At 42.6% G+C, this 25,057-nt stretch overlaps 1 protein-coding gene across 1 annotated transcript; it reads left to right on the top strand.

The window, feature by feature from the left end:
• The first annotated feature begins 583 nt into the window (after positions 1-583).
• LOC138948908 (uncharacterized) lies at positions 584-24,267 on the top strand. Its single transcript, XM_070320541.1, has 3 exons — positions 584-741; positions 21,157-21,278; positions 21,731-24,267. The coding sequence occupies exons 1-3, from the start codon at positions 727-729 to the stop codon at positions 21,822-21,824; spliced, it is 231 nt and encodes a 76-aa protein (XP_070176642.1). The 5' UTR covers positions 584-726; the 3' UTR covers positions 21,825-24,267.
• The last annotated feature ends 790 nt before the right edge of the window (positions 24,268-25,057 follow it).

A 25,057-nucleotide genomic window follows, 5' to 3' on the forward strand; every position in this document is an offset into this window, starting at 1 on the left:
ATTACCAAGTGCAGGCCTTTCTAGTCAATGATTTGAGAAGTGCACTCTAAGACACTGTGCAAGTCAGAAAGAAACACTCATTATAGCACTTCGGCGAGATAAGTAGTGCGTATTTAGTTCACTAAGATAACCTCTGGGGGAGCATCTCGTTACTCCCCCGTATCGTTACTCCCCCGGCTTGTTACTAACGCTAACCCTAACCCTAAGGGGGAGTAACGAGCCGGGAGAGTAACGAGCTGATCAGTCCCACCTCTGGCACTTCACTGACCTTTCACATATCATGTCAGAGACAGCGTAAAAGAGCTTAAGTTAACTCAAATATGCAAATGTTTCCAGTACACAGAAATACTACCACACTGTAATAACAGTAACATTTAGATGATAATCTGTCTTTAAAAGTGAAACCGGATACAAAGCATCAACTGTAGTTTCGTTTTCTTCAATCCTGTCGTCTGCTTAGCCAGTCATCGTCTGCTACACTACAGTGACGCAACGTTGAAGGACCGTGTGCAAATGACCAGAGATACTTGCTGCAGATCTCTGAAATGACCAATAGAATGTCGGCAGTAATAGAGAAATTGTTAGAGACGTGTGCAAAACTCCGTCGTCTTGTGTGAAACAAACCGTACTTTCCAGTCAGAAGCAGAGGTGTTCATACTTACCCGCTAATCGTAACTATCATCCAGACGTTTTATCTTTTGACTCCCAGTCAAATAATCAAGCAACATGCCTCCCAAATTCGTAAGTACAGCTTGATTGTTTTAACTTTGAGTTGCGCCAGACGCGTTGATTCTTTCAGCTACAGCCGCTTGTTCGCCAGTTGAGTCATAGACAATTTTAGTGCAATGACTTTTTTTTTCTCCATAAACTATTTTTTGTTATCAGTGATCTGATAATTACTGTGTTGTGCACGAGGAATATAAACATCTGGCTTTTCGATGGTAGTGACAAATACTGACGCGGATGAAAGAGGTGCCAAAGTGTTTGTAAGTTCTTTCCAGGGGTCGTATAAAAATCACTTTGTCCTTGGTTGGCATTCACTCCAGATTTGACTATTTTATTGAGTATGATGATCGAAATCAGTATAACTTTTGAGCGAACTTTCTCTGCAATGAATTACCCTAGTTTTGTTGGTTGGGATTTTGTGGGCCTGAAAATACTCAGCCGTTAGCCGAGGCTTCAAATCAGTATAATGTAGCTGTCTGCGTGTTCTTGCTCTGCCGCTTCATTTTTCGCGGCCGTGTCTGCTGTTAGCAAAAATTTCGCAATCGTTTGAAATTCTGTGTCTTTTAAAAGTAAGGGTGTGCCAGTTTAACCGTCAGACACTTTCCATTTCTAACAAACCACTCTTTAGCACGTCGGTTCAGTCCAAGGGCGGATCAATTCACTTTGGAGGGGGGGGTTACAAAATGACTGCGAAGATACAAGTTGACGGCGCCGAAGGCGCCTAAGCCTCTAGGGGGGTCCGGGGGCATGCCCCCCCGGAAATTTTTTTATCCAAAGAAGCAAAATAGAGCTATCTGGTGCATCCTGAGCCAATAAATTACCTCTGAAACCTCTTACCAAAATGCCTTTTTTTGGGGGGTGGGGGGGGGGGGGTTACGTAACCCGTGTAACCCCCCCCCCCCCCGATCCGCCCTTGCAGTCAATGGAAGAAATGTTGGCCGGAAAGGGGGAAAAAAAAGCGGCAGCGTTGCACCGAGTAATTGTTGCATTCAAACGGCAACGAATGCCGGCGGTGAATGATTCAACACACTGGCGCCCTTTCCCGGCCTTTCCGATTCTGTAAACGCCCTAGCAACCACGACCAACAGTTCGGAAATGGATATCTTGGGCTGAACAGATGTGCACTGTCTGTTCGGGTCGTGCTTTGAAATTATGCTGCGATAAACGTTTCTATCCTTGGCACAAAGGGTCAAAAATCCAAAAAATAAGCCCTTAAAAAAATAAGGCCTTATTTTTGAAAATATGCCCATATTTTTGAAAATAAGCCCTTATTTCTAAAATAAGGCCTTATTTTCCATTATTAAGGCCTTAAATCTTTAAGCCCTTAAAAAAATATGGGCATAAAAAAATAAGCCCTTATTTGAAAATAAGGCCTTACGAGAAATAAGGCCTTATTTCTGTAAGGCCTTAATAAAAATAAGGGCATAAAAAAATATGGGCATAAAAAAATAAGGCCTTATTTTTTTGACCAATCATGAAGCTGAATAGAATTCGGCTGCGCCGCTCATGCGCAGAGATCTCATAAGAAACATGGCGAATGGGGGGTTCAGAGATCGTGATGAATTTTTGAGAAGAATTTGTGCTGAAATTGCAAATTGCGAGAGAATTGGGGTTTTGGCGAGTTTTTACGCGCTTTCGAATGCGTGAAGCCATGCTGTATCCGCTCGATGTTATGACGGATGTTTTGAACGAGAGGCGAGTTTGTGCGCGCTTTCGAATGTCCGGATGCGCAGTAGCGATGCGCAGAAAAATATGGGCATATTTTTTTAAGGGCTTATTTTTTTATGGGCATATTTTTTTAAGGGCTTATTTTTTTAAGGTCATAACAGAAATAAGGCCTTATTTCAGTAAGGCCTTAACAGAAATAAGGCCTTATTTCATTATGCCCTTATTTCCTTATGGCTGTAAATATTTAAGGCCTTATTTCTAAAATAAGGCCTTATTTATAGAAATAAGGGCTTATTTTCAAAAATATGGGCATATTTTCAAAAATATGGGCATATTTTTTTAAGGGCTTATTTTTTGGATTTTTGACCCTTTGTGCCAAGGATACGTTTCTTTGGATGCATGAGAAAGAAAGTCAGGACGGCGGAGCTTTCCATGAAATTATGCTGCGATAAACGTTTTGCAGACTACTGCTGGCTATGTATGTGAGACAGTGAAAACACTGACAGTGTGGTTCAGTGTCCGTCTTTATTATTGTTGAAATGTTACACAGTCACTCAATCATTTGAAAACTAGACAGAGCAAATACGGAATGAGACACCTTCGAGGCACTCAGTAGTCGTCCTTCCGGCCCCCCGTCTTTCTCTCTCTCTCTCTCTCTCTCAGTCTCTCTCTCTCTCTCTCTCTCTCTCTCTCTCTCTCTTCTCTCTCTCTCTCTCTCCCTCCCTCTCAGTCAAGCTATCTATTTCTGTCTTTCACACACACACACATACACGCACTCACACACACTGACTGACGCACACACACCGCACACCACACACACACACACACACACTCCGAGGCTGAGGAATCAGTAGGCCTATGTCTTGTTTTACGACGAAAACAACAACTCGTTCCACTACCTTAACCGGCCTCTGATGTACACCGCCGAGACACTAATTACATGGCAATTATAGTACCACGCACCAAGTAGACAACAAACAGCGCCAAGTGGAACATAAATCACCGTCAATAATGACCACCTCCTTGTCTTTACACATCCGTCATGCTAACTTTGTTCCCCGCCAGAGAATGACGTTATTGATATATATATATATATACAGAACATCAACCCGTAGTGTTACTGAAGGGGGAGGGGCCCAGAGAGGGGGGGGGGGTGGGGGGGTATCAAATATACTAACTTGGGAGGCTGTTACACAATGCGGCGAACTAAAGGCGTACAGGCGTTTGAAACGGAGTTTGCACAGACACTACATAGGCTTTGATTTTTAAGTCTAATTAGCCTCTTCAAGGCCCACTAGCACTAGATGAGTGCTTTCGAGCCAACGTCTGAACTGAAGAAATTTAAAAAATGTTTAGAACACGACAACAATATGTGCATCGAATTACTGTACATCAGTGTCTGTTGCTCAGTGCACCGATAAGTTATGAATCTTCGTTTGTGTTTGCAGTATCGCAATTAACCAGCTTTTAAATGCTGCACCAAGCGCCTGTGGAAACAAACTTACTTTGGAAAGGTTCAATCATCGAGATGCTGCTATAAGGTCAAGGAACCGACTGACGCACGTTGGGAGGAACGTCAGTTAAAACGTACTTAGTGACTGGTCACCTATGATGGGATGTTTGCCGAAGGTTCACAGCGGTGACTCGGCCTGTCAGTCCGCACAAGAGAACCGTCATGGCACGTCACCGTGAAAGAGGGGTCTTTGTAGTTCAGGTAGAAGTCATGATTACTTCAGATAGCTCTATAGTTCATTCACCTTTCTGTAGCGACCAGGAGGTAGTGGTTACTTACTTCACCTATGCTGGGATGTTTGCCGAAGGTTCACAGCGGTGACTCGGCCTGTCAGTCCGCACAAGAGAACCGTCATGGCACGTCACCGTGAAAGAGGGGTCTTTGTAGTTCAGGTAGAAGTCATGATTACTTCAGATAGCTCTATAGTTCATTCACCTTTCTGTAGCGACCAGGAGGTAGTGGTTACTTACTTCACCTATGCTGGGATGGTTACCGAAGATTCAGATTTATTGGGTCTGCCAGGAGGGCATGGCACGTCACCATGCGGCAAGACTATAGTCTTTGTAGCTCAGGTAGAAGTCATGATTATCCGACCCTGGTAACTCGTACAGTTCGTTCACCTTCCTGAAAGAAAGCATTCTGTTTTGCAAAGAACATTGCCCCATCATGGCATGCACATACCGAGATAGCCCCATTTCTTCAACCCTAAGATCATGGAGCAAACACGCACATATTCTCTGTGTGTTTTTCGGGAGCACACACGGATGGACACACGGTCTGATTGTATTGGGCCAAAAAAAAAAAAAGGTCTGTTTACGGTAACATAGGCCAAAAAAATAGGGTCTGTAGGTCGGGATTTTTTTATTTTTTTTTTCTTCTCCAAAAAACCATATTTTTACGTTATTTTGCAAAAAAAACTAGATTTTTTTTTTTTTCCCAAATGCCCCAAAAAAAGTCTAGGGTCGCGCGAAAAAAATAGGGTCGGTCGGGTTACCGTAAACAGACCTATTTTTTGGGGGGCCTTACGTGTTCATCTGTCTTGGCAGTCTGTCTCGATTTCGTTGGTGGTTGCATGACAACACTCTCCGTTCGTTGACTGTTCTTTGACGTTGTTGTGTGGTTTTCTGCGGTGTTTGTTGTGGATATTGACGCTGTTTTTGTTGTGTGAAGCTATGGTTGTTTGTTCTTTGGGGTCGCTGTCGACGAGTTGCTTTTCTTGCCTCACCGGCACTCTAAACAAAAGTGAAAGTGTTCCACTTTTGAACACATTTCTGTAACAAGTTTTGAACACTTTGTGACACAGTTCTTCTTCTTCTTCTTCTTCTGCGTTCGATGTATTCCCTTAAAGATAATTGTACGGCCATATTATCGTGGAAGCGTAGACAGCCGATTTTCTCCCCACGCCAAGTTGGCTGCTGTCTTCCGTCTTCGGTGGTTGAGGTTCTTACTCAGGGTTGCCTCCTCCCCAAGAGTAGCTGCCTTGCTGGGCTGTCGAGTCCACTCTACCCGGGTTTGTTGTCGAAGTTTTCCTTCTCGTAGCCTTTGCCTTTCCCAAGGCGCACACAAGGCAGTGCGGGTTTTGAAATCGGAGTTGTCCTTCTCCTAGATGAGCGACCATCCAAGGTTGACGAGCCCCATCTGCCCGAAGCAGCTGGTTTTAAGGCGCCAGGGACCCGCCTGCATCCCTTCTCCTGTTAGTCGAAGACAGGGCCCGCCACGTGAAGGCCAGGAGCTGGATTTGACTGTCAGAGGTGTTTGGAGACACGAAGCCATATGGAGCATTTCTTGGGAAGTAGGCGCTTATCTCTACTTCCACTCCGGCATAACAGTCCTTGGGCCCCTTGTGACACAGTGCATAGTTTTACTTTCAAAATAGGCACACAATAATACACACATAGTGTTTTTAAGTGTTCATTTAAAGACCAGTAAACATAATGTGTGCTGTTTTTGTCAGCAGAACTTTCACAAAGTGTTCAAAACTTGTTACAGAAATGAGTTCTTCTTCTTCTGCGTTCCCAGCCATCCTAAATTGTCAATCCAGTCTGCAGGACGAAATCCGCGGTCCGCCGCAGCGACGTTGCTGATCTCCACAGCTTTTCGTGGGCCAGAAATGTGTTCAAAAGTGGAACACTTCTGTTTAGAGTGCGGCTTGACTGTCCGCCGCTTCTGTACATCTTGATTGGGTATAGTTTAGGAGTAGATTAACCCGTTTCTCTAAATCGCATCGATAACTTTGTGAGGCTGGTGTAACGCTACGACCGCGTAAGCAAAGAGGTGTATCTCTCTGTGCCGGTTGTGTCACAGTGGTTGTGGAAGATAAAGTTGATAAGACAAGTGTATTGGTGCTTGTCAGTTTTACTCCCCAAGCATTCGTTCATGCGTTATGGTTTAGTGCAAGACTGATACTTCAAAGAGGCAGAATCCCTTGATGATTATGTTACGCATATATATCCATCCATCAGTCATGGTGTTGGCAAAGGAACACATGCTTGGCAGTCGGTGCTGTAGACGAAATTGGAAACTTTCTTTCTTGTATGTACCACTGCACACGCTCTTTCGGTTCCCGACAGATCCATGCAGTGATACAAAGCAGCATCCTCCTGTATATTCTCCTGTCCTGAGTAAAACTTGAGCGACGCTCGATAGAAATAAAGCGTTCAATAGCGCCGTTCTGCCTATCAAAGAGGGCGTGTTTCAACGTTATCTGGTTTCCCTGGCAACGTCAGGCACTGAATTGCTCTTCACTACCCCCACCCAGACACCCATAGAACCCTCCTCCTCCCCCCCCCCCCCCACACCCACACCCACACAGTCTCCAACATTCTCCTTCGTTGCTTTCACCTCCACTCTACCACCTTCAAGTTGGCAGAGAGGATGTTGATGTGTTGTGTGGGACCTGGACGCTGTTTTTGTACCTGCTGGGATGTTTACTGCATCTTTAGAGATGAAAGGTGGCAGAGTATGCACACATTGCGGCTTTCGTACACGCCTACACCCCGCACAGGCGCCTGAAATGGATGAACATTCCCTATCCAGGTGTTTCTTCCAAATTGTTAGTCTGAGGATTAATATTCAATATTGTTAGTTATCATTATCATTAATGGTCAATGGTGTTGTTATTGGCAATATTGTTTTAAATCTTTTACGCAAAAGTTTTCAAGACATGCATCTTGATGTAATAGCAATCCCACAGTAGTTAGTGACTGTCGTTAATGGAAGTTATGTTCCTTCCCCCATGCGATTTCTAGTTCAGCCATGCACCCCGACTTGTACATTTCAATTTTTTTTTAAACAACCATCCGGCCTTTTGAACATCAAAGCACCTGCTGTTTCATTTCAGCTTTATACTCGTATTCATATCAGTTGGCCGTGTGAACATATGCTCGACGTAGACTTCTGAATGTCAAATAATTACCTGTGAATAACACTGAGAAAAGCTACCAACAAAGATTTCAATTGCATTGGTTCATATGTATACGTTTGTAAGTTCAAAAGTAGGTTTCGTAGGGCGGTGGTTCTCAACCGTGTAGCAAATCTTTTCTGGTTACAATACAATACCATACAATACACTCTGCAAAAAATTTTTATTGCACCCATTTTCGTTCCCCAACTAAAAACATTCATTCCCGTGCCATTTCATTTTATTGAAACCTTCTATGCTATTAAAGGCCCTCCACTTGGCTGTCGGGAACAATTTTCGGATCAAAGATTTTGTCTTTTAGGTGTCACGTGACCGCCGCCGAAGTAAAGGTACCCCCAAAATCGACCTGATAAAAACGTCGGGTATCCATTAAAAAATCGACAACAATTCAGAATAGTAGCAACTTGACAAGCTTTACATACGAGGAGAAAGCCAGATCAATTACATATCCAGAAAAGGTTGTTTTCTTTTGCTATCTTGCGTATTTCTTGTGTTATGTCATTTTTACTGATGCAGGTGTGGAGCGCATGAACAGTAGAAAACGATAAGTTTTTGCGTCCACTTTGAGGGGTACCATGCCTGTATTTCAGCAATAACTGAATGGATTGCTTCGAAACTTTCAGGATCAGAATGCAATAGTTTCAAGTTTTGGCAGAGTTTATAATACAATACAATACAATACACGTTGTTGTCGGACTGTGGGTAAAAAAAGACTTTTCTTTTGGCTCGTCACACACAATCAATAAACACAGTATAATTATATTGGTCGCTATTGTTGAAAGTGTTATAATCGATACTTGCAGCTATTCAGCCAACTGCCTTCGTATAAGCCTGTCATGGAAATTATTGAAATAGAATGCAAAGCCAAGTAAACACGCGCGCGGTTGCTGTATAGCGACAGTGCATTGTACTGATTAATTTTGCCTCTGTTTGATCGGTTCTATTGGTTTTCTCCTGAATGCCCAATCTCTGTCATTAGAATCGAATTTTCAGCATTACCAATCGAGCTCTTTGTGACGAAACTGGCACCTTTGTGGCAAACGCAGCCGCCTGGTTTAGACACCTCGCAGACTGCCTCTGGACTAGCTATTTAGCCTGAGTGGCAATCTGTGCGCCGCATAATTAATTTAATTCTTACATAGCTGTCTAATAAAGTAATATAGACTTTGGACTAGCAGCTAACCCCGAGGTGACATCTGTGCACTGCACATTGTGGTGTTCCATGCATACGCCATTGTTGTCTCTCGTAGACTCCATGTACCAGAAACTCAAACTGAGTTGTAACCTATGGGCTGCACCCAGGGGAGCTCAGAGCGCCGAACAACAAATCCCAACACCACAATCTGCCGCTACGTATTACGCCAGTGGGTGTAAGGCACAAAAAAAAAAAAATAGTTGTGGTTAAGGTAACATAGCCAAACAAACAAAAATAGGGTAGGAAGGTAGGCAATCACTTTTTATTTTTGTATTTTTTTTTCTAATGTGTAAACATTAAAATTACTTGACAGGGAAATAAGTGTGCGACTCGAGCGCTTTCGCTTTCATTGCGTTTTCTGTACTCAATTTTTTTTTTTTTTTTTTTTTGACAAATGTAAAAAAGTTATAGGGTCGGCCCCTAAAAATAGGGTAGGTCGGGTTACCGTAACCACACCTATTATTTTTTTAGGCCTAACGACTCACTCTGTGCATGAATAATGATCTCTCCGCAGTCGGTGACATGTGCACATTCCTTGCACACACACACACACACTCCCTGCAACGTGCTTGCGCATGGAGAAGAATGCAACAATATGTACGCCACATTCGGTTCACCCAGGGGCCGACACACTGAGTGAGGGCGGTATTCATATTTGCTGCAATATGTGCATTCTGTGCGAAATGTGCATTCCCTGCAAATTCGAGGTGTATAATGATGTAGGCTTTCATTCGCTGCGGCAAAACGCTCAGTGACATGATTTATCTTGATAGGTGTGTTATTTATGCTTCGGACGTGGAGTGTTTGTGTTTCGTTGTCTGTTGCCGGATCTTTTGCCAGAGAGGGTTCTATGTTTTTGTTTATTTGGTTTGTTTATTCATTTGCTATTGTTGTTTCTTGCCGGCAGTAACGTCGACGAAAGGTTGATGTCTGCAAAGCGCCATTTTCCTCGCTGGAATCTGTCAAAGCTTTCGCTTGTGTCACCAAGGTTTCTTGTCTAGTTCACTTTCCTCTCTGAAATCTGTCAAAGCTTTCGCTTGTGTCACCAAGGTTTCTTGTCTCTAGTTCACTTTCCTCTCTGGAATCTGTCAAAGCTTTCGCTTGTGTCACCAAGGTTTCTTGTCTCTAGTTCACTTTCCTCTCTGGAATCTGTCAAAGCTTTCGCTTGTGTCACCAAGGTTTCTTGTCTCTAGTTCACTTTCCTCTCTGGAATCTGTCAAAGCTTTCGCTTGTGTCACCAAGGTTTCTTGTCTCTAGTTCACTTTCCTCTCTGGAATCTGTCAAAGCTTTCGCTTGTGTCACCAAGGTTTCTTGTCTCTAGTTCACTTTCCTCTCTGGAATCTGTCAAAGCTTTCGCTTGTGTCACCAAGGTTTCTTGTCTCTAGTTCACTTTCCTCTCTGAAATCTGTCAAAGCTTTCGCTTGTGTCACCAAGGTTTCTTGTCTCTAGTTCACTTTCCTCTCTGGAATCTGTCAAAGCTTTCGCTTGTGTCACCAAGGTTTCTTGTCTCTAGTTCACTTTCCTCTCTGGAATCTGTCAAAGCTTTCGCTTGTGTCACCAAGGTTTCTTGTCTGTAGTTCACTTTCAGGACGTCAGATAACCCGTGGGTTACCAGGCGTTGGATAACTTTAGCCCCCCCCCCCCCAAGCGGACACACACACACACTAACACACTCCTACACTAACACACACACACACGTACAGTCTCCGTTGTCCCACGCTAAGTTTAGCTCCCTCCCCCCCCCCCAGCGGACACAAACACACACACACTAACACACATGTACACACTCACACTCAGTTGTGCCACGCTGATTTCAACCTGTAACCTACACCAGTGTATACATGGCCCTTCTACCCAAACAATGTCCAGGAATGTCCACCCCACTCTGTGATAAATCGCTAGTGTCATGTGCAGGGTACCCCACAGTACCATGGACCTCACGATAACCATCTTACGACCGTAGGTCCTGTCCGTACCTTGTCCGGGTCGATCTGTGGTGACCATGGTACCCTACGTTTTTCAATGTATGGCTTGTGGACTTCAAAGCAGTACAGTGGTACCTGCGATATGAGGCCCCTGCGATGAGAGGACACCTCCTTAGAAAGGACGTCTTCTGTAGTCTCTTTGTCTATTGTCGTGAACAACTTATACCATTCGTGACAGGCCACCTGCAATGTGGGAACACTTTGCCAATGGCGTCCTTTTTATTTGTCGCAGGTACCGTAATAATGCTTGACCCAGTCGTTAATGCAACGGGTGGGCACATCCTCTTGGACTCTTTAAAAATGAACGACTGTCGTCATTAAACACACATGCACGCACACATATGCACACAGACTCAGGCACGCAAAGCACACGGAGACACACCCGCACGGGCCATTCAATGCCAAGATCAATGAAAATCAACTATCCGCAATTATTCAAAAATTCAAAATTGAGTGAGAGGGATAAAAGAATCGAATTTGCACAAGTTAGTTCGTGACCAAATCATTAATTTGTTCTAATTTTGTGTATGCTTACTATTTTGTCCTTTTATTGCTTTGTGCGTATATTTTGAAATTATTAAATCTTGCACTAAACAATTTGTTTTGTAGGAAATGTCTGATTGTTTTCTTGCTATCATGGGGATAACACAGCTGGTACCTCTTCTTCTTCTTCTGCGTTCGTGGGCTGAAACTCCCACGTACACTCGTGTTTTTGCCCGCCATTTAGGCAGCCATACGCCGCTTTCGGAGGAGCTGGTACCTCTAATTCTGACTTCATTTCCATCTGTCGATTTGCGTATAACAAAGAAAGAGCTATTCCAGACGACACCCTCGGAACTGTATAGCCCAACCTTAATTTTGAATTGCTAACGATGAGTCAATAGTCAACCGATCCCTGCCAACCCTCTGTTTGACTTGGAAAGCAGTTTTGCATTGAAAGGCCGTGACTTTGATAATGCTGCGAATACAGTTATAAAAGTAATGCGGCGCTGAATAGCGTTACTTTATTTGTATAGTGAACATTTATTATTTCAGTTGTACAGCGATTGAAGCAATTTGATTCATGCAACGAGTGATTTAGTAACCAACTATATGCAGCACAGTGAATGATTTATTTCCAGAACGCACTACTGAACAGGTATTTGAACGGCGAATATACTAATTGTAATTACTACACGGTGTTTACTGCCGTTGTTCCCCCCCCCCCCCCCCCCCGTTGTCCCCCCCCCCCCCCCAGTGTGTGTGGGTGGGTGGGTCCAGCGGCTTAATCCGAGCCTGGCCAACACTTTAGAACGACAACAAAACAGCTAAACACACATTTTGGATAAGTTCTCCTCTTCCCGTTGACGCCCCACGGTACTATTGATGTTCCCTTGGCTACACTGAATATGTGGCGATGAGGTCAAGCCGAAAGCCGAAATACTTGGGTAGAATATCAGATATTTCAGATGAGAGAAAATAGAAAGCTGCTACGTTTGTAACAGTACCCCACTACACCCCCGCTAAACCCTAGTCTCTCTCAGCGGGCGATGATTCACCCAAACAGAAAAAGCAAACACACGCCGGGTGTTTTGGGAGCAAATACTTCCCCAGACCTCCCCCTCTCTCTCGCTCTCTCTCGCTCTCTCGCTCTCTGTGTTCTCTGTCTAGTCTAGCTCTCTCTCTTTGCCTGACACCCCCCCCCCCCCCCCCCGTCTCTACCTTTCTCTATTTGCACCTAACCAGTTTAGCTCTCCATTTGTGTTTAGCGGGACACTAGAGTCTAGATGCGAGGCTAACTGTTCCTCTTTTCGCAGTTCGCTAATAGCTGAGGAGTAAAACACACCTGTGGGAAATACTACCGAAAAGATGTGCTTTCTGATTAAACCAGTACATGTAGTAGCAATTACGCTAAGATCACTGCCGGCATGGTCAGAAGTGAGCGTAAAATACTCACCCTTGGAGGGGGGGGGGGGGGGGGCAGAAAGAGGTAATTCAGTTTAAAAAATAAAGAAAAATTATATTTACAACAGCAGATTCGTTCTTTTTGTTTAGGAGGAGGGGGCGGGGATCACCCTTGGGGAGGGGGGGGGGGGGGCTGAAACAGGAAATTCAATTTAGAAAATAAAGATACATATTTAATTTACAATAGATTCGATTGTTCTTTTGAGATTAACGTCCTCTCGTGTCCACCTGGTCCCTACTGGACAGTCGTGCTGTGGTCATTCGCTGAGGCAACAGCAGGTTTACTTGTAGCACATACATTTACATGAGCGCTCCGTTGTGACGAATTACATGACGATATAAATGTTATTTTTAGCGAATGAATCGAACCGAAAGCCCTTTCATTGTGGAGTTTTTACTGCAGTGTCTGTAGTGTACTTGAATAGATGTCTCTTTAACGGCATAATATGTAAAAGGTCAATGCTCGACGTTCAGTACCGCCACATTGGGATATATGCTGTGTATTTCTTCAATATCGAGCAGTTTGGGAAGAAAAATAGAATGATTAGCCCTTTGAAAATTCATCCGGCAGTTTTATTTTCGGACTTATTCAAACACACACGCAGTGCTAAATAGGGACAAAAGAAAGACGTTAATGTTGTAATGATGCCGTTTGAGTCAAGAACTATCGATAATATCGAACACTGAACAAACGCATACTGCTGTGTACACTTCCTTGCAAACAATGAACCCCCTTTTAAGAATTTCCTATTTTAAGACTTCTCACAGTTGGATATTTTCCGTTCACAAGGTCAGTAAATGTTCCTCGCTCCCTTGTAAGACCTGATCATCTTACATCTTACGCAAAAAAGGGAAGGAACTGCGTGTTTCCCTTCCATTTTCTTTCAAACCTTGTTCGTTCCGTGTTACTAGATGTTGTCTTTTGTGTTCTTGTTTTTCCTGATGAAGCTTTCATAAGCGAAAATTCGTATCCGTCTTGTGTCGTTCTTGTATCGGTGAGTACAGTAATTCTTTGTTCACTGATCTTACCACAGTCACTTCGTTGTTTAGATTTCACTTACAGTTCTCTCTCTCTCTCTCTCTCTCTCTCTCTCTCTCTCTCTCTCTCTCTCTCTCTCTCTCTCTCTCTCTCTCTCTCTCTCTCTCTCTCTCTCTCTCTCTCTCAGCCGTTTCGCTTAGCTTATGCCTCCGTCGTTCCGTTCCAATAAAGTTTGTGTTTGAACCGTCAACATCATGTAAATTGGGAAGCTTTACTTTACTTTACTTTACTTTACTTTACTTTATGGCACAATGTATACCCCAAATACTACTGTCCCTTTCTCACTGTTAGTGTTACCACACCCTTCAGGCGTCGTCTCTGATACGCGTTTTGCTCGCTTTCTATGAATGTGCTGTTCTGCTGATACGATGAAGTTCACTTGTCGTAGCACTCCTCAAATAACACTTGTTTAAGAGGGCTATAAACCGAATGTACCACGGCACTTCAGTCAGACTTGTTCACGTTCGTCCTTAGATAAAAAGCAGGGCAAACTTAGAGTGTCTGTTTTTGTGTGTGTGTGTCTGTGTCTTCATTCAACATTGTTAGTATCCCTGCCATTTTCCCTGACATGGCGTGTCCATGAACTTCTTCATGGCACATCCAATTTGTTACATCCGTCGTCCTGAGCAGGGCAAACTTCATTCTGATAATCATCGGTCCACGCTGAGACCCGAAGGGAAGTAACTCACTTTGACCTGAGTTCAGGATGGGCAAACTTAGGCTACGAAGTGTCTGTGCTTCCACCATTTTAGGTTCCCTTCGAGTTTACAGTCTCTCATTTGTGTCAGTCTCACATGGTGTGTCCATGAACTTATTTCTTCATACCTTAGAAGCAAGGCACACTTATGAACTGTCTCTGGCTGGAGCATTTTAGTACCCCTTTAGCTCACACATTAATTCTTGTTTTACATGGCGGGTCCGTGAACTTAGTCCTTCGTGGCACATGAAATGTGTTTACAGTGACAGTTTACAACACACCCCCCCCCCCCCCCCCCCCCCCTGCACTGCAAGACCGAAGAAAAATGTGAGAAAATCAGGTCTTTGAAGGAGATAAAGTTTGTTTGTTTGTTTGTTTGTCAGTTTGTTTGTTTAACGCCCAACCGACCACTAAGGCCATATCAGGGCGGTGCTGCTTTGACTAGCACTAACCCCATAATGCCAGACGCCAGGCGGAGCAGCCACTAGATTGCCAATTTTATGACCCGGCCGGGGTTCGAACCCACGACCTCCCGATCACGGGGCAGACGCCTTACCACTAGGCCAACCGTGCCGGTGGAGATAAAGTTACAGACGCTATGAACAGAACATCTGGAAAACTTAAGTTCTAAAAAAAAATCAAAAAAAAGGGGGGGGGGGGGGGAGTCTTAAACGAGGGGTTCTACTGTACCACCTTCGCCACAAGCAGAGCAAACTGACAAAGTGTTTTTCGCCTTCAAGCATTCCAGCTCCCCAATCGCTTTCGAATCTCAGTTTCATATATGGCAGTGTTGTTCTTTGTGGGCAGTCATGCGTGACGAACTCCCCGCAACTGCGAGTGTGAAAGTTTGCGTCTCGGTGTATGATTAATAGGTCGCGTCCCAGATTTTTTTCACAGTCGTTTACATGGAGGGTGTTGATTGTTGTTTAAATGCGTTCTATATAGTCTTGAGTCGAGCGTTTGAAAATGCCTGAGCCTGAAGGCGGGTGTAACTTACACCTCTTGGTATCAGTCTGCCTTAGAGATGAGGATGACTGTTGGCCAGATGCCCAGAATAGCGCGCTGCATTTTCCCGCAGAGAACTAAGGCGCGTCTGCCGCGACGGTGCCTGAGCTAAACATTGGCGGGCACTGCTCACAGCCTGGCACACGGCACTGTAAACATTCCCCGTCCTTTCACCTCTCTCGCCACCATCCGCCCTACCCTTGGTCTCATGCCTGTATATTTCAGCACTCTGCTGTTGTTATGTGTAGCCCGTTTGTCACGATTTCATCTTTCGCCTGTATACATATTTTCCCCCGCTCGACATATACTCAAGACTGTAATGTTGTTTCCTGGTAAAATTAAGAAGTGAAATTATTTATGGACGAAAAGCATGTCAGTTTCTTGCATGTGAAGAAAATTGGTGGTAAAATTTAATAGATTTCACCCCCAAAATCGAATTCTTCGAAAACGTGTACTGAGTGGTTACGTCCCTTGAGTAAGAAGGAAAACATTTTAGGATGAATCAAATTTTTAAGTTAAATAAAACAAATTGGTTGGACAAATTTGGCCCCAAGAATGTAAGGTACACAAGGTCGCTCATCAGTACTATCGAAGGGTGTTTTTTTGTTCAGTGTAGAGTTTATACTAGATCAACGAGGCCGAGAAGCGAAATATCAACACGGCGAAAGATGAAAACGTCACACCGGCTACGATCTAACGTGTAGTGTATATCACTATATGGGCAAGACTTAACATGGCAGAATTTATGGTTCGAAGCCCTTATTTTGCAGCCTGGTAACTCAGTAAGTTAACTTATTGTGGTCATGGTGCATGAAGTAGTATGGACTACTTTGCTGTTAACCATCATGCCTCAAGATTTACAGCCGCGATGAAATCAAGTTAAAGTTGCAACTTGCTTGTGGCTAGGGGAACGGACTAGATGAAAGAATTAAACATATTTTTTTCTCTCTCAAATAAATGCAGTCTTTATGTTGTTTTCAGCTTCTTTGTATTCCCTGTACTTCTGTAAAAAAAATTTTTTTTAAATTAAACAAAAAATCCCTGCGTTTAGAACTGTACCCACGGAATACGCGCGATATTAGCCTCATATTGATTGATTGATTCTTTGAACTAAAAATGTCAACCTCTCGTTTGCGGATTTTCACATCCTTGAGTGCACAACAGGTGCATGGTTCCGACACTCTGGGCCGGTTAAGGGCAGAATATACCTGCGCAGTTTCAGCGGCACAGACGACGCACTGCATATTATTGATGCTGCGATAGGGATTATGACGAGTATATGGCCTGTTTTCCTTTCACGAAACGTGTAGAGGGCTGGGATAATCTGCAGTGCGTCGTCTGTCCTGCTGAAGTTACATAAGTGAGCGCCAGTGTTCGATCTGATGTTAAAGTTGATCGCTGTAAATAAATTAGAGGCGTACCCGCTGTGTTATTAATTCACTGGCTGACATTTCGGGCCAGAGGCGCAACTTGATCGATAAGCCACACTGAATCCTCTGGAGCTTAGCCGTGCGTGATACTGATGCAACTGAGGCTTCGATTTTGAACAACAAGGTGTTGAATCTGATCTGGCCAGTGCGTGTGTGTTCGTACGCTTCGCAGGCAGCTCAAATGAAGTGTCAGTTCTGAAAGTTTGATGGTTGCATGAGACCGTGACTGACTACGGGTACAAAGAATAACAGGCCGGACATCCGGTAAGCACACACTGTCGCTGATGCGCGTACAGACCGGACACATCCGTATGCGCACACACACACGCACACACACACACACACACACACACACACTTTGATAGGACTCAGTGAGACGGACGCACGGACAAATAATTCAGACTGCTTCGGTAATCTAATTGCTTTTTTTGCTATCTTACCTCGAAGCAGAAACTCACTGTCGACACTGACGATGATCAATATTTTACGCACAGAGAGAACTGATTTGATATACATCTAAACTATAGAATTTTGCATTGACAGTACTTGTGTAGTGGAATTTTATTGAGAAACTGAGACGTAGAAGATAGCTTGTTGATAGGCTACTCCGAAATGTAACGTAACCTAAATTACGCGGCAGTCTAGGTTTTATCGGTCTTCTTACTTTCGCTTTTGAGACGGCCCCTTGTGAGTAATAAAGACTACAGCGACTAAGTCAGAAATTGAGGTCAAGTGCACACACTGGTAATGGGCGCTAAGCGAAAAGAGCGGCGCGGTATAATTATAATATCGTTATTCACCATTCGGTTGACGGTTAGTATACTACTTTTGCGGGAATGCGTAATAGGTTTATCTTGCTGCGAATCCCCTCAACCGGGTGTGTGTGTGTGTGTGGGAGGTGTATCCGTGTGTGCACGTTTCACACCATCTGTCTTGGGTATGGATAATTATATAATTATTCTGGAGCTGTTTGTGTTGGCCACGCGTACTGGTTCGTTTTTGTGTGTGGATTAATTAACTTACATTGACAGTTAACCTGCAAAATTGCTCTAAAATTTGCAATAGGTGTCCCAGTGCATGAAATGATTTTGAACTGACGCTGGGTGCCTGTGTTGATGGCTCTCAGGCACAACTGGCACCCGCAGGGACAGGCACACGACACAGCACTTCCAAATAAATATCTGAGAAAATCAAGTCTCAAGGGGTGGGGGTGAGAAGGTAAATTTATAGACTTTCTAAACAGAAAATCCGAAGAAATAACGTGTTAAAACGGGGGAGATCTTAAAACCGGAGTATTACAAAAACAAGGGGGGGGGGTTGAGTGTATAGTCATGAGCAACGCCACCAATTTCTCTCTCTTCTTCTTTCTCAAAACCAGTGCCTGTGCTCTCTTGCTGTAGGATGAACAGATCTGGAAGAGGTCGTACAAAGACATACCAACTTTCTTTCTCATCCCTGATTCCACCGCCCCACCCTATCCACACCCCTACACAAACATACAGCTCTGGCTGGAGAGAAGAAGGGGAAGAGAATAGACCATTCAGCTAACACTGATGTGTTCGGGTCACGTTCTTTTTGCTACCACAAAAGAATGCTTGTGTGACTCCTTATGTTATTATAGGTTGTCTGTTTAAGAGAGAGAGGGAAGGTGGGGGGGAGAGAGAGACGTGCAAGGCAGAAGGGATCCTGTGCGTATCTGTATGTCCGTGCCTGTCCTTCTGCACGTACATGTATGTTTGTCTTCCTCCTTATATTCTTCAGATAACGAACGAAATAACTTTTTCTGTGGATCTGTTTTCTGCTTACTAGCCACCGACTGTCAGGTCTCCGTTTTTGAACCAAAAAAACTCACCCACTTCACAATAACACAGACACATTTAGCATAGCACTTACATGTCTGTTGAAAGAGCCGGGAGAGAGAGAGAGAGAGGGGGTGGGGTGGAGCATGTTGGTGTAAAACTGAACCATTAAGTTAGTGTTTAACTCTCTCTCTCTCTCTCCTCCCCCCCCCCCTCTAATTATCTCGAACCGACTTAATTTCTGCTACATGTATTGATCAGTGTTCTACTAATACTCTCAGACCTCAGTTCTTGAACCGCACAACTCATCCTTCAAACTTTGCAATATTCATTATTCATAATACCCAGCATCAACCATTTTTCCCAAACAAGAAAGTGCTTTCTTGCAGCCACCGCCAACAACAGCTGCAGACGTGCTGTTAGATAGATAACAGTCGGTACGCAGAGAAAAGGTCATTCTGTGATAACTAAGGAACATCGGAAGCCACCGCGAAGCTCTCTTCTGCTCTACACTGAGACGGTGGAACCCTACTTTAATAGACGTGCCCCCATTTTAAGACACCCCCCTCCCTTTAAGACTCTTCTTGATCAGACGTCCTGTTCAAAACATCTAATTTACCTCCCTTTAAGACTCTTCTTGATCAGACGTCCTGTTCAAAACATCTAATTTACCTCCAATTTTATGACTCGCGATCCCTCCCTGTTATTTAAGATATGATTTTCTCAGATTTTTGTTAGGGCTTGAAGTGGGGTTTGATTGTATAGACTCAGCATCCACTGAGTCACCAGACTCTCAAAACAAAGCATTTATGTTGTCTTTGGATGCCTTGTGCTATCACAAGTGTCACTGCCTGCACATGAAATATGTTTCTTGGGGGAACGAAAAATAGAGGTGTTTTTTATACACAGGGTGCCATGCTGACATGCTCTAAGTAGGAATGGATGAACTTTACCATCATGCAGTGGTGATGCCTGTGTATTTTTGTGACATTCAGTGCCGGCATTGCGCAAGGAGATGAAATCTGAAACTTGAGGCAAAATATCTAAATTAGCTCAGGTGCAAGGGATGGATTTTGCTGCAGAAAGTGCCCATGGAAAATTGTAACATCCTCAGTGGTTATGACCCACAAAATCAACAACTGCTGATATATTGAACGAAATATGATTAATTGTAACTGCATTAGCAAATTTGTTAGAAAAAGCACACACAATTACTCACACAAACACATGATACACGGGAGTGGGGGGGGGAGGGGAGGGGAGGGGAGGGGATCACTGACTGAACGGGAGAAAGGTGGGCTTACCGATCACAGTAAAAATAAAAGCAACCACACCTGTTGCCCCTGTGTGGCCTATCTTATGACCTATAGAAACGACCTTTGTCAATTGCCAGGTGTACTCTGTTACCTGGCTAAATACGAGAGGCATCTTTAGAAAACCAATTGGAGAAAGTCAGCAACTTGATGTGTTGTAGTTCCTGTGCAAATAGCACACAAAAATTCTTAATTCTTTTTATTTTTTTTATTTTGTGTTTCTTCCGTGAATGTTCAACTGCCATAGGTTTTTACAGCAGCAGAGGGATAGCGCATTCGTTTCAAACCTGGGAATTTTGAATCAAACTTGTTTTTAAACATAACACAACATAACCAGGAAAAGCAGAAGACAGAAAATCTCCTGTTTTAATTCTTGTTGCCCATATCTTTACCAGTATGCAGAGGGACTAACTCAAACCCTAACATGTGTGTATGCACACACAAACATGCACGCACACACATACACCCAAATGTACACAACACGCACCAACACACACACTTCCCCCTTCCCCTAAAGACAAGCACAAACACTACCAGAACAACAGAAAGCATGCCCTCCCACCCCTCTCAAAACAAGAATTGACCTTAACAGGCAAAAAGCCGCCCGTGATGACACGGGGGTAGGACATGGATACCGTCTCTGCACAAACAGTTGACCTGTGACCTAATACACGACCTTAAGTCACGCTTAACAGTTTCAAACCATATACTGAGAGAGAAAGAGAGAGGGAGTACTGAGAGAGGGAGAGAGAGAGAGAGAGAGAGATTGACCCAGACATACAAGTCTTACCCGACTTGTTTGTAAGACATCGACCGCCCGCCCGCCCTACTCAAACAAACAAACAAACAAACAGACAGAGTGAATCCAGTAAGCCCAATTTATATATTAATGGCGGCTTAAATAACATAAGACCAAAACATTATTTGGCAAACGAGTCCGTACCACGGAACCACACACACCAATAAAACAAACTCCACTCTTACTGCCCAACTAAGCATTTAAATATCGGAGCACGTAAAATGAAATTGAACAAAACCAACGACACACATTCTAAGGGGAGTAAACGTGCGGGAATTCCCGCATAACCTATGCTTCTGCCAGCGGGTTTCGTCCCTTGGTTTGGTTTGTAAGAGCGTTTTAGCCAATATCTTCTGTATGACTTTCGTTAGGAATGTAATTTTTTGCATACACCCGTGTAACCCTATTCCTTACAATTTCACGAAATTTGAGCTTAATTGACCCAGAGATACAAGTCTTACCCGACTTGTTTGTAAGACATGGTCCACCCGCCCGCTCTACTCAAACAAACAAACAAACAAACAGACAGAGTGAATCCAGTAAGCCCCATATAATGGCGGCTTGATAAATAGATAAAGCACAAACTTTATTATCATTTTTTACGTTGTGTGTGTGTCTACAGGGTGGTGGTGAGAAGTGTGGAATCTGCCAGAAGACGGTGTACGCACAGGAACGGGTGGAGGCCGGAAATATCCCTTTCCACAAGCTCTGCTTCAAGTGCAAAACATGCAAAATGTCACTTAAGTGAGTCAGTAACTGCTGAGTGTGCTGGGCAACAAATATGTCAGTATATGTGTGTGAGAGAGAGATGGAGAGAGGGAAAGGGCGTTTGTATGTTTTTAAGTTTATCTGTCTGTGTGTACGTGCATGTGTTTTGATGTTATAACCTGTGTACCTATGTTTGTACGTGTGCCATGGAGTTCATTACTGTGTCTTTACTGTGTCTGTGCCTATGACGCTATGTTTTGATGCTGGGTTGGCGTGAGTACGTAAAAGTTCGAGGAATCTCTGATAATTCAGTTTTTCTCTTCAGATAATGCTACAGGACTTGTGTTAATGTGTGCGTTAGTTCGTGTGGGGGGGGGGGGGGGGGAGGGAGAAGGCTGCTAGGAGTCTCAGTGATATGCAAATATGCTTGTGCTTACATATTATGGTAAATAAATGTACAGCTGACTTTTCTCTCTCTTGTGTTCCAGCTTGAACAACTATGCGCAGTCGGAGGGAGAGTTGTACTGCAAGAATCACTTCCAGTCGGAGGTGGTCGCCAAGAACACACAGACACCTGTTTGATGACATCATCACTCACTGCATCATCCGTGTTGTCTTTCTCATCGACTAGCACTCACAACAATGCTGACAATGTCATTTTAACATATTCTTTATCTGTGCGTAGAATATTGTAAAAAAGAAAAGAAGCAATGGTGAAAAAAACAAGTATGCATGAAGGCTGGCCACAACGCCGGTTGGGGTAGAGTTGACAAACACAGACCGAGAGAGTGTTTGTTATTCTTAGAAATGATCACAACAGGGAAGAAAGTTAGCGTCAGGAAATCAGAAATTTCTGAATGGTTTCCTGTGGGTTTTTACTTGGATTTCTTTTTCTTCAAACCATTTTGAGTATAATTGTAAAAAGGCGGAAGCACATTTTCTCCAGTAAGGGTTTTTTCCTGATGCTAAAAATTCTCCACTTTCATGCCTGTCGCAATAATAAGTTAAAGAATTAATGACGATATGTGCAGATAAGTAATGTGCATACACACTTTCAGATAGTAATGCTGGGGGGAAAATGTATATCAAGCACCATTTTCTTACACAGTGTATTACACAGCTGCCTTCGCTGTACTGCCAAGAATGAATTGGAACAACGTTTCTGACATCTCTGTGAAGAACTGCAATGCCTCTTGCAAAGTATTTGTATTTGGCGTTTAAACTTTTGAATGGGAACTGACCTAAGCTTCTAGACTAAGTGTATTTTATCATTACTTTATGCTAACAAAATAACCAAACACAGGTCTGCAAGGTGCCTTTTTACCTAAATATTCAAAAGCAAGTCATTACCATAGACATTTATATGATCACTGTTTTGATTGATAGCATGTTTTCATTTTTGTGAGTGAGTGACAGTTTTTGATAGTCTTAAACATTTACTTTTGTTTAGGCTACACTAAACCAGTTACATAGATATGCGAGCTAAAATCTCATAAGAATATCTCTTTCTATCTGCATGCTAGTATTGAATCAGATGTTTGCATTCCTTTTGTTTCGAGTATACTGCAGTATTGATGTAAACCAGCTAGCTCTGCGACTCTGCAAGTGTTCAAACATAGTCATCAATTTTACAACAGCACTGCAAGCTTTATTGTTGTTCATTGTGCTTTAGGGATATGAACAACGGACATTTTTTTTCTTTTTCCATATCAGTAACAACTTGATGTGGGAATCTAATTATAGATACAAGAAGGGTTTCATCTTTCTGGTTGGTTTGTTGAATCCATACTGTACATCATTGCTACTTTTGGCAGTTATTTTTTGTGTTCAAATATTGCTTAAGCCTGAAGTGTTTACGGTCAAATTTGCTGCTGGTAATTTCGTTTTAATAGTATCATGTGCCTTAATTTTTGTGTGACGGATGAAATATCAGGTTTTGGTTTTTTTACCCCTTTTTGAGTTTCTGACGACCAATCGTGTGATAAACTATACTGTGTTGTTCAGGGTGCTAATAAAGTTCTGTTTTCACCACTTTGAATCAGTCATGAAGAACTGCATGCAATACTGAAAGATCGTGTTTTTTTGCTGTTATTTGTAAATTAAGTGTTTTGGTTTGCTCTTTGTTTTGTGAAATACAGTCATTTTTGTTAGTTTGCTTGTTTCTGTCTGTGTAATGTTGTTAGCACTCTCCTATCAAATATGTAGTAAGCACAGAAGATGTGTTTGTGTATGATGGTTCTAGTCTAGGCCAGCAGCAGGTACGTTTCAACATATGACCCAGAGTATATCCATCAGTCCTAATTTGAATGAAGTAGAAGAAAACGGTGAAAATACAAAGGGATTTGCTATGATTCATTTTCTTCAAGATTGGCCATGTGAGTTGATGCTATTTTCTGAAGTTTATGGCAGTTCTTAACATCATTTTTTCTTTTAAGTGAAACAGTTTGATAACTCTGCAGAAATGACAGCAATTTTTCCAGTAATTTCAAAGAGGTTTTATTCTTTTGCCAACTTCTGTCACCAAACGTTATCTACTAAACTGTAGCGAGCTCCGGTATTTTAAAATATTTATATTCTGTTTGGTTGCAGCCACACAGCAGTCCTCATTCTCACGTCTTAATTTCTTTCTTTTTGATTTGCAAAGAAAGCTACTTCTTTCAAAAAGACAATTGTTGAAATAAGTGGTCAAGTTTGGTTTTCAAAATGTGATGCCATAGTCCAAAAGAAAACAGTTTTTTTTCTAATGCTGAAAAGAGAATTTTATGGCATAAGTACAATGGCATTGTTTTGATAAATACGTGAATGCAGTCAAAAACGTTATATCTTAATTACATTTTTATGATAGAATGTGTTGAGAAATCACTTGTTTAGGATAATGAATATTTGATATTAGAATTTTGTTTAATTCGCATTATTAAGATGTATTTGTTTGTGTTATTTTTGTTGTAGATATAGATACATCTGTGCATAGTAGAATCAATGGTTTGAATGTGTGAAAATAAACCAGTTTATAAGTTTAAACAAATATGTTACGAATTTGGTGTGACATGAATGCGTGTGTGAATGTGTGTGCATGCGTGCATGAACAGGCATTATCACCACTGTTGTGCATCTGATCCAACATGTCATGCCACTCATAGAAACCATCCTTAAAAGGATTAGACATATAAACACTCAAAAGGGTTAAATTAAAGATTAAACAAGTCGCGTAAGGCAAAAATACAACATTTAGTCAAGTAGCTGTCTAACTCACAGAATGAAACTGAAGGCAACGCAACGCAGCAAGACCGTATACTATCGTCACTCCACCGCCCATGGCAAAGGCAGTGAAATTGACAAGAAGAGCGGGGTATTCGTTGCGCTGAGGATAGCACGCTTTTCTGTACCTCTCTTCGTTTTAACTTTCTGAGCGTGTTTTTAATCCAAACATATCATATCTATATGTTTTTGGAATCAGGAACCGACAAGGAATAAGATGAAAGTGTTTTTAAATTGATTTCGAAAAAGAAATTTTGATCATAATTTTTATATATTTAATTTTCAGAGCTTGTTTTTCATCCAAATATAACATATTTATATGTTTTTGGAATCAGAAAATGATGGAGAATAAGATGAACGTAAATTTGGATCGTTTTATAAAAAAAATATTTTTTTTACAATTTTCAGATTTTTAATGACCAAAGTCATTAATTAATTTTTAAGCCACCAAGCTGAAATGCAATACCGAAGTCCGGGCTTCGTCGGAGATTACTTGACCAAAATTTGAACCAATTTGGTTGAAAAATGAGGGCGTGACAGTACCGCCTCAACTTTCA

Source organism: Littorina saxatilis, linkage group LG15, assembly GCF_037325665.1.
Source record: "Littorina saxatilis isolate snail1 linkage group LG15, US_GU_Lsax_2.0, whole genome shotgun sequence".
Taxonomy (NCBI): domain Eukaryota; kingdom Metazoa; phylum Mollusca; class Gastropoda; order Littorinimorpha; family Littorinidae; genus Littorina; species Littorina saxatilis.

Excerpts from the sequence above, each read along its gene's own strand:
- LOC138948908 (XM_070320541.1), top strand. Across the intron at positions 21,279-21,730 it reads ACATGCAAAATGTCACTTAA|CTTGAACAACTATGCGCAGT; the intron begins GTGAGTCAGTAA and ends CTTGTGTTCCAG.